The following is a 10,536-nucleotide window of genomic DNA, read 5'->3' as shown; positions in this document are numbered from 1 at the left end:
GGAATGAACTTGTGTTAGCTAAAATACAACTGTAAAGCACCTCTGGGCACTTTTTGTGGAAACTGGCGCTGTATCAAATAACAATTATGATGATTTAACCAATATCATAATCCAATTACTTTCCCCTTTTTTTTAACGAAAACCCGATTTTACTCGATTATAGCATACTATTTTGGTTAATTTCTCCCCAGAGGGACTCAGAAAATTGTAATCAATTTTTAAACTTGACAAAATAGTGGCGTGTACTTATCTGCCAATAAATAAAAAAGAAAAAAGCATGGCTACAAGGAGTCAAATGGAGGAAGAAATATAATAGGCCGGGAGGTAAAGGAGATATCATGAAATAAAAACGTGATAGTTATATTTGGATTACTGTTATATCTTTGACATTATAAATATAGTAATGCTGGGTTTCTTTTTTTTTTTTTTTGCCTTTAGCAATGATGAATTGATTTGAAAATATGTCGATGACATATTGATCTATGCAAGCTTAAATTGGAAAAATAAAACGAATTTAGATTTGAGAAGTAGGTAATATTGAACTTGGACTGTTTCTACCTTAAGCTATTTCATATTAAATAATTTTCATATAAACTCAGAACATAAAACAATTTTGAATAAACTGATAGCCAAAAATGAAATACGTAGAGAGAGAGAGAGAGAGAGAGAGAGAGAGAGAGAGAGAGAGAGAGAGAGGGGGGGACTTAGAGAATTGTAACCAATATTTAAAACTTGACAAAATAGCGGCGTGTACATATTTGCGCAAGCGGAGGAAGAAATGTAATAGGCGGGGAGGTAATCAGTCGGATGGTGGAAAGGTTTGAACTTATATCCAAAATGAATTCTTGTCATAAATGATTAAATCAACCCTTTTGTACATCTTTAGGAAATATCAAAGCTTAATTTTACTTTTAAATATTTTTTACAACTAGTCAAGTTGAAAAAGTATGAAATTAGAGAAAAGTTCTTGGACACCTTCCCATACATTTGACCATAACGTCATGAAAAAATCACCTGATTTACTTCAAATAATGATTAAAAAGCTCTGGGGAGCATATTCTTTCAGAAATAACTGCAAAAATTGCAAATCTAAAAATTTCACTTTCCTACAGATTACGTCATACACTGACAAATAAATAGTAAATATCACCTCGCTCATAGTATTTATTTATAATGTCACATATTTGTTCCAGGTTTTTGCGGCTTTTACTCTTCAGCTGGGCGATTACTTCTCAGTTAAGTCTCTCTAACAGAATTTTAAGCTTACACGTTATTTTGTCTATTTGAACGATTTGCACTCCAGGTAAAAATCACAGTTTCATGTCTCCATATTATCATTTTAGCCCTGGCTAATAGTCTATTTATCCCTTTCTATTTGTGTAGCCAATCAAAACATTGTTGTTATGATTCCTGTCAGCTTTTGTTTTTATTTTTTTGGAATGTTGGTCCCCGAGGATATCAAAACTGCTAGATGGTCATAATATGAAAATAATTTTCTTTTAACATTTTGAGTTATCGCTCGCGAAAAGATAAAAACTTAAATAATGATTTTTTTTAACATAGATAAATAAGAATAAAATTGGAAAAAATGGAAAACATGTCATTGTATAACACACAAAATTTAACATAATTCTTTCATTTCTTTGTCAAATCATTTATTGTTATCTCTATGTTTACAAATTCGTAAAGAAACGTATTTTATATCACATCTTAAAACACGTGGATATAATATTGTATACATACTTACATGATTAAAGTTATTAAATCAAAACAGGAATGTCACATGATATGAAACTTGAGGGGGAGTCATTGAAAACGTTAAAAGCTATTTCCTCACTAAATGCATTTCTAAAGTATAAAGCAAACAAACAAAACAACAACAAAAGAAGGACAAAAACAACAAAAAGACAACACCCCCACCCCAAACAAAATGCAGTTGTCCTTTAGAGCCATTTGTCCAGAGGAGCCGGTTTATTCCGGTTTTTATAGCGTGAAACGGACATAGCAATAGCTTGTTATTCTGGTCCTTGGGCAGGACGATAGTCTAAAATACTAACAAGCCCGGCTACCCAATCTCTCCTGGATGTTACTAAATCCTGATAATCTGTCAATCTTCAAAGTTGTAACATACAGTGTTTTGATTTTATTATTGACATATTTTTCGTTTGAATAGCTCGAGAATTGTGTAAAATTTCATTAAACAGTTTTATTGCCATATGCAGAATGTATTCAAGTTTTGATTGATACAAGTTTTAACACTGTGCACCCTTTGGTGGCTGAGCTATGATGTCATCAGTGGAAATGGGTAATTTTGACATAATCGTATTATATTCGTGTTTTGTCCGACACAATTCTCGAACGTTAATTTCATTTAACATGTCATTCTAAGGATATCAACTAGGAACAATGCTTTACACTGCAAAATCATTTTGTGTATGACGTCATCATTGATTGTGTTATTGATTACGATCGCATTTTGAGACTTGACGCAACGATGCGAACCCTTGGTAACAGCAATTTTTTATGAAAACAAAACGTCATCATCGCTGAAAACAATGAGAACGCTATGATATGTCTATGTCTTAAATGAAAATGGATCATTAACTCGTGTGAGGAGAAAATTTACGCAACACTTTAGAAAAAAATCAATTCCATCCGGGTATAACAACTTTATACAAAAGTATAACAAATCCAGCCTGATCAGAGTGTGCTGGAGAGGAGTCGTTGATGACCTATGCTTTTCCAAAGAACATGGGCCATAAGGAAGTAAGTAATAACAACTTTAAAACGAAAGGTTCAGACACTGGAGCAGTACCAAAATGAAGAAAACTCCTCCCAGAAAGCGTAATCAATAAAATCCGCACGTTATTCAATGAAACACCAATCAATCATTGAGGCAGACTACAAGATAAGTCACTGAGCCTGTAAGTACACAGTACACAAAATAGCCCGAAAGAAACTGGGTCAATTCCCCTATAGAACTCGCTGAAAACATTGTCTTCTCAGATGAAGCAACCCTTTACGTGACTGGGAATGTACACAAACACAATGGGCAAACTACAAGATAAGTCACTGAGCCTGTAAGTACACAGTACACAAAATAGCCCGAAAGAAACTGGGTCAATTCCCCTATAGAACTCGCCGAAAACATTGTCTTCTCAGATGAAGCAACCCTTAACGTGACTCGGAATGTACACAAACACAATGTTCGATATTTTAGCAAACAAAAACCAGCCTCCAACATTGTGACATTAGTTCTACCTTTTTGTTTAATTAACGAACACGGTATGTGTTATTTAGTTAACATTTCATATATTGTGTTTTTTTTAAAGGGTAGATTTTGTAAAATATAGGAAACTTTCCGATCAAGTCACAATATCAAAACGAATAAGCGAAAACGACAAGCCATTACTACAAAGCACATGTAAATTTCAACCAATTACAAGATCGTATTATTACTTGCTAAACCTAAACCCGGCAACAAGTATATGATTTTGATTGTTTTAATATTATCCAATGTGCACTTTTTCATTGATAACCCAATTTATTATTGTTTCAGTGTTGTAGTGGGAATCTGAAACAATATTGCCATTGAAACAATGTTAAACTCGGCCCATAATTGAATTTGGATGTCGAACCTGCATGTATCTACACGTCGATATGATCTAATGGAAATATCAGTAAAATAACGAATATAATCTAATTATTTCTTGACGTCATTTCACTACCTGAGTATAAAAAACACCAAGAAAAGATAGATACACAATTAAACTGAATAAACTTTAACAGCGCCCAGTTGATTCTAGGTGGATCACGAGTTTGAATTTTTCCACCGGAAGTAACTATTTGTATCAGAAGGAAAAATAGACGAGACTCTCTGTTTAGTATATTTTTCATTGTTTAAATTCAAAATGTATACTTTTAGCAAATATTTCTTTGAGAATCATTAAAGTACATAGAAATATAAGTGATAAAATGGAATGGAGGCTTCAATGTAAATACGAAGAAAGATCATGTCAGGTGTACGTCAAGGAACAGTTTTAAGCCCACTTCTTTTTTTTTATCTACATCAATGATATGCCGAGTAAAGAATCAAAAGGATAAAAAAGTCGACTTTTGGGGGACGACAGCCTCCATTATAGGGAAATTCAAACATCAAAGATTGCAGCATACTTTAAGAATATCTGAACAGGCTACAATCGTGGGAGAAAGCATGGAAAATGGAATTCCACCCAAAAAATGCCAGATTGTTCGTCTCGAACAAAAAGAAAACAATACGTTTAGATTATTAATTACACGAAGAAAAAGTAGAGACAACGTCATAATCTGAATATCTTGGATTAACTCTTGACAGAAAAATTTATTGGCAGCACCTCATCGATAAAGTTTGAAGAAAGCCCATTACAAAACTTGGATTCTTCAGAAGAAATGTACAATGTTTTCCAAGGAACATCAGAAAAGGTGTGGAGGTGGCACTTGTACCAATAATGATGAGAATAATAGGGTATCAAGAAGTGCCAGAAGAAACAAGATAATAAATTGTCAAGGGGTCAGTGCCACACTCAGGATCCATTGACACGACAACCTCCTCCTGGCCGAGAGGGAGAGAGAGAGAGAGAGAGAGAGAGAGAGAGAGAGAGCGAGAGGACAGCGAGAGAGAGAGAGAGCGAGAGGACAGCGAGAGAGAGAGAGAGAGAGAGCGAGAGAGAGAGAAAGGAGAGCGAGAGCTCGCCCAACCGACTGAGCTGACCAGCCACGCAAAAAATATTTCAAACTTAATGCCAATCATGCACCCCCTCTACTTTCGAGTACTGTGGGGACCGACAACGAGGCTGGCTAGCAAACCCCGCGAACTATATATATTGGGCGAGCAAATTATCTGTATGAAACAAGACATGGTAACATATAAAAATATAGGACACACATGGAATAGCTCCAATATTGGGTTGAATAATAGTCAGAATGAGTCCGATCCACACCTTTTCTGAATTTTATTCAACTATCAATTGGTTCTTCTCTATACCTTATTTTTCTCATCCAAGAAACATCAAAGAAACCTGATTTAAAGTCTTTGTACGGCCAATTTTAGATTATTGTGCATGTGAATGGGACACCATGACTAAAAATCAAGTCGCGATTGTCTTCAATGCTAGGAGTGAAAAGTTCTCTCTTTCTGTTTAGTGTGGCGTGTTTTTTTTTGTGTGTTTTTTTTTTACAATTTGCATTTTTTTGTGTTCACTGAGTAGTTCTATTTGTTTTGAGACGATGTCCCATGTGATGTTGTATACGGTGTTTGAGATTCATACCTCTTGTTTTCTTTGACTGCATCGGATTTAGTCATGGAGAGTTTGAAACTCCAGGCCAATCTTTTATCAACACTTTCATTTCAATGTTTCGTACCAATTGAGAGACGATGTTAGAAATTAAAATTGGCGACGGTTTTAGATATTGTGAATTTGTTTTTACACCACGAAAACGCCCTTGCACACTCAGCTTTAACGCCCCAGTAATGTTATCCCACAAAGAACACAAAAACCATTAATTATACAAATAGTCCCCTGACCTAGCACCAGGTGCTTTTTTCTAATTCCGAAGCTAAAAATTAGCCTAAAGGACATAGCTTTGAAAGCATTGTTAGTGACCGTAAGAGAAATGCAGATGGCATCCCGTTCTCTTAAAAATTGTTGGAATCAATGTGACAACTCAGAATGAGACTCTTGTATGTCTTAATGAAGAATATTCCACTCAGAGAGTAATTTTTGTGTAATGAGACAGTCCGGTTAAAGACTGAACTCAGCTCGTAGCATCCTCTATGTTTAAAAGACTAAAGCCAACGTGTGTTTTATTTTGTAAATAACAAGGAGGTAATTGAAGTAAACACCAGGGGCTTGGATTCGACGCTCCATATAACAAAGATATGGCTTTGCGCACGTCAATTGTGACTCTATTTTATAAACAAATAAAGCGGCCACACCCAATGGTGTATGTCTTCTTTGTTTTAGTTTTAGTCAGCTTAATGGCTCTAAAGCGACTAGTTTGATTCTTGTTTTGAAAAAAAAAAACGATTACGTATCTATCTTATCAAAAGTATCACTTAGAAATGACAAAAGCTTATTTTATATAAAACTTATATTCGACAATATAACTCAACTCAAAATGCCATATATTATAACATCTCTAAAAACAATAAGTATAAGGAAAGGGTATGATGATTCAAGTCGATAGAAATGGACAGTATTTTTGCGTTGGTTTGAGAGTATTTCCATTACAACAACGAGCCCATAACAGTTTGGGTTATCAGGCCTGTAAATTAGAATACGTCGTTATGATCCAAATCATCATTTAGCTAATGATTAGTATCATTAAACTTTTTCGATTATTTATCTTAAGCATTTTATAAAGTAATGTTATTTCCTTTCCTTTAAGATTTTATATATTTTAATTTGTCTTATTGTATATATTTATTATTTCAAATATTTATTTTTTTAATTATTATCATTTATTTATCTATTTATTTATTTATTTATATTTGCGTGGTTATCTATTCATATCATTTTTAAAAAATACATTCATTTATTCATCTAATTATATAGTTACCGCTTTATCCATTTATGGCTGTCTCGATAGCTCAGTAGGTAAAGCACTCGCTTCTCAAGCAATAGACGGAGATCAATCTAGTGTGAAGTCGAAATTCTTTTACTTTTACTGATCCCAATGTCCACCCAGCACTATTTTGCAATATATAATTGTATAATCCAAAGAGTAGAAGCACCGAGAAATGAAATAAAAATAGAATTTTTAAAAATATATAAAATTAAAAATATAAAATAAAACAAAACAAATGGTGGTTATGAAAATGATTCATATGTTCTTTTTTTTTCTTTTCTTTTTTTTTTGTTTTGGTTTGTTTTGTTTTGTAATCAGCGCGTTTAGATTAAGCACAACAGTTGATAATTGCTACTCTAGCAATGTGTAATAATAATAATAATAATAATAATAATAATAATAATAATAATAATAATAATAATAATAATAATAATAATAATAATAATAATAATAATAATAATAATAATAATAACAATAATAATAATAATGTTAATAATAGTATCAAACATGTCATAATTAACGCTATACAAATATATTGTTATTTACAAGATACCCGAACCTCCTTCTAATCTTATATCTTCTCGAACTATAACTCTCTACAACAGGATATCCAATTCACACTGACCAAGATCGTAGACTTAAATGTCAACTCAAATAATATCTACAATCTTCGTTACAGATAAAACAACCCTCGTCGATTTGATGGTAAACGGCTTCAACCTCTATAACTAGATTAATAAACCTTCGTCGATTTGGTGGTCAACTCAAATAAATTTTATAACCCTCGTAACAGATTAACCAACCCTCGTCGATCTCACAGTCAACCAAAATAACTGTTACAACCTCCATAACCAGATTACCAAACCTTCATCGACTTGATAGTCAGCTCAAATTTTACATGTAACTTTCACAACCAGGTTGACTAGAGTCAACGCAAATGACCCTCCTAACCATTATAACATATTAACACACCTTCGCTGACTTGATAATCAACATAAATATTCCTTTATAAACATCTATGACAAACAATTATTGACTTAACTGTCAACATACATGACATAAACTTTGTAAAGTTTATAAACAGACGAACCAAACTTTATCGACCTGAGAGTCAAGCCTTGCGACTTTTATAATCCGATTAAACAAACTTTATCACTTGATAATAACCTTAACAACTATTTTGAGATTTAATTTATAACTGTTTATATGAATATGCATAACATGACTTGTTTGGATCAGATTGATGGGGATAATACATGTAATGACAGCTATGGTCAGAACAGTTCTAGTATTAACACCCATGAAGATGTGTTTCGGCTATTAGTGCCTGACATGGTTCTTTGGTGGCTTCGAATGATTTTTGCTCTTCCTGTGCATTTTGTAGTTGCTTTATTTGGATTCATCGCCAATATTATAAACATAATTGTGTTCATCAAGTTGGGCTTTAAAGACCCAGTAAACGTGAGTCTTTTGGGCCTGTCTATTTCCGACTCTCTTGTTTGTTTTACCAGAATATGGCCCGATATTTGTGTTTTCCCTCCTCTTAATCAGTTAGACTTACCTTTCGATACAAATAACATCAACCATCTCATTTTCGATTGGCCACATATAGCATTTAATAGAATAACTCCAACTATTACTGCATTTATCACAATAGAGCGTTGTCTGTGTGTCATTTATCCATTAAAGGTAAAAGAACTCGTAACAACCACAAGAGTGGCTATCATTGTAGTATTCATCTACGTGTTGAACTTTGCCCTTGTAGCACCTATGTTTTTCCTTGCGTACTACGAGTGGGTCTTCTTTCCTAAGAAAAACAGAACTCTGTATACAATAGTGTTCAAGAAAAATAGAGCTAAGGTCATGGGTTCCATTCTTTACTTACGAATTACTCTACCCCTCCTCGCGTTTACAGCAACTATTATTTCAACTTGTATCATAGTACACAGCTTAAACAAGAACGCTAAATGGAGGCAAAAAGCAACGGGCAGATCAACCCAACAATCTGTCAACTCACGACCAACATCGGAGACCTCATCGTCTAGATCATCATCTCAGAATGAGACATCATCACGTGATACGCGAGTATCTAGCATGGTGGTAATGATTGCCATTTTGTATCTTATTACCTACTTTCCCTCAGTGATAACAACGTCATTGGTAATTATCATTCCGGAAATAAATATGGGCCGCTCTCAAGATAATGTATTGCGCCTTTGCTTATACGTGACCTACCTCTTATATAAAATCAATGCTTTTGTCAACATTTTCATCTATCATAAAATGAGTACAAAATACAGGACCATGTTTCAACAAATTTTTAATTGTGCTTCAATTCGTTTGAAATCAAAAACAAAATCAAAGACTTGCCAACAAAAAGGACATTAACCCTCTCCTTACCAACTATAGGAAAATCGTCACATTCGTTACGATACAATCAACATTTTTATTATTCAAATTTCTTTTGTACATCATAAAATTTACAGATAATGAACTTTGTGATGACGAGCATGTTTTGCTAAAGAAATTATTTATCGCAAGAACTTACTGCTATTGTGATTGAGTGATAAAAAAATATATTTTTGAGTTAGTTGGGTGTGAAGTTTTGGGGAAAATCCTGAAAATGGCTGGTAAGGAGAGGGTTAAACTCGATAAACAAGTAGGCTTAACAAAGATGTAACATTTTTTTTAGATTCGTCCAAATTCTCTCTTTATTAAACGCTTTATGAAAAACTGCTTTTACGTGTTCTAATAAATCAAACAAATATGACCCATTCCCTCAATCTTTTTTTTTTTTTTTTTTTTTTGGGGGGGGGGGGGTGGGGCGAGACAAATCCAATCAAGAAATATAATTTCAAAATTCGAATTATGGTCAGATATTAGAAATTTCATGTTTTGTCGTAAAATGTTTATGATCATTATCCTCATATAGATATATTAATTTTACTAAGTTTCATATTTCAAACTGTAATGTTAATTTCAATAATTTTGTTCACCCATTCATAATACCGGTTTGTGGCGGTGTGTCACATATAAGCAAATAAAGCTGAGAGATCACATCTACGTACAACTGGCTTTGTAGGATTTGTTTTTGTTTGTTTTGTTTTTGCCTCGGAGTAAAACATTACGTTCTGAACTTGAATTTATTTTTCGGTTTTGGGACACAATTTGTGCAATCTCTTTGTTGGATACCTTTTATGATATCGATATTACGGACAATGATAATAACATTGTGTCCTATGTAATATTTTAATGTACAGAGTACATAGACCAAAATGTACGAAAATAGATTGGACATTGACCGAAAAATGGTATGGCAAATAAAAATGTAAAAATTAAAATTTTGTTTTTTCTACCGTTCATTTAACTTTCCGAGTTCTTAATTCTCCAGCAAATATTTTAACAATTATTACCTCTGTGACTGCTAATAATAGCATAATGATATATTATGATTAATGATATTGTATTTGAATATCTATCAATGTTCTTATTATCAAATTTGTAATGTCAGCCATTGTAATTGACGTTGCAATTGCTTCCGCTGCCAAATTAGGGGACAGCGTGGCTCAGCGGCACGGTCGTAGCTTTGTACCCAAAGGTATCGAGGTCGACTACCCGGCTTGTTGTGTGGCCTTGAGCAAGTCACTTCGCCCTTGCTCACTTTGCGGCGTTGCACTGCGATTAATGCCTGGGTTGTTCCAGTCTTCCCTTGGAATAGTCCCTAAAGACAATTTTCCTCTTGGGAATGAATAAAGGGAATTGTATTTATTTATTTATTTATTTATTTATTATTAAGATCTATTCAAGGATAAGCCTTAACAGAGTATGGAAACCAAATATATTTTGCCCAGGTAGATACAATACTAAATTACTACATTACGGATCAATAGATAACAATCGAAGCATTTACCACTGTGCATGTGGTGTACT

General features: G+C 33.6%; 1 protein-coding gene across 1 annotated transcript; it reads left to right on the top strand.

The window, feature by feature from the left end:
- Nucleotides 1–666: 666 nt before the first annotated feature.
- Nucleotides 667–9,443, top strand: LOC144956672 (uncharacterized). Its single transcript, XM_078887323.1, has 2 exons — nucleotides 667–818; nucleotides 7,286–9,443. The coding sequence occupies exon 2, from the start codon at nucleotides 7,813–7,815 to the stop codon at nucleotides 8,992–8,994; it is 1,182 nt and encodes a 393-aa protein (XP_078743449.1). The 5' UTR covers nucleotides 667–818; nucleotides 7,286–7,812; the 3' UTR covers nucleotides 8,995–9,443.
- Nucleotides 9,444–10,536: the final 1,093 nt, after the last annotated feature.

Source organism: Berghia stephanieae, chromosome 11 (genome assembly GCF_034508935.2).
Source record: "Berghia stephanieae isolate SIO BIC M18660-M18661 chromosome 11, UCSD_Bste_1.3, whole genome shotgun sequence".
Classification (NCBI taxonomy): domain Eukaryota; kingdom Metazoa; phylum Mollusca; class Gastropoda; order Nudibranchia; family Aeolidiidae; genus Berghia; species Berghia stephanieae.
This window is presented reverse-complemented; position numbering and strand designations above follow the sequence as displayed.

Bases quoted from the DNA above. Each gene is read 5' to 3' on its own strand.
- LOC144956672 (XM_078887323.1), top strand. From the start codon at position 7,813: ATGAATATGCATAACATGACTTGTTTGGATCAGATTGATGGGGATAAT.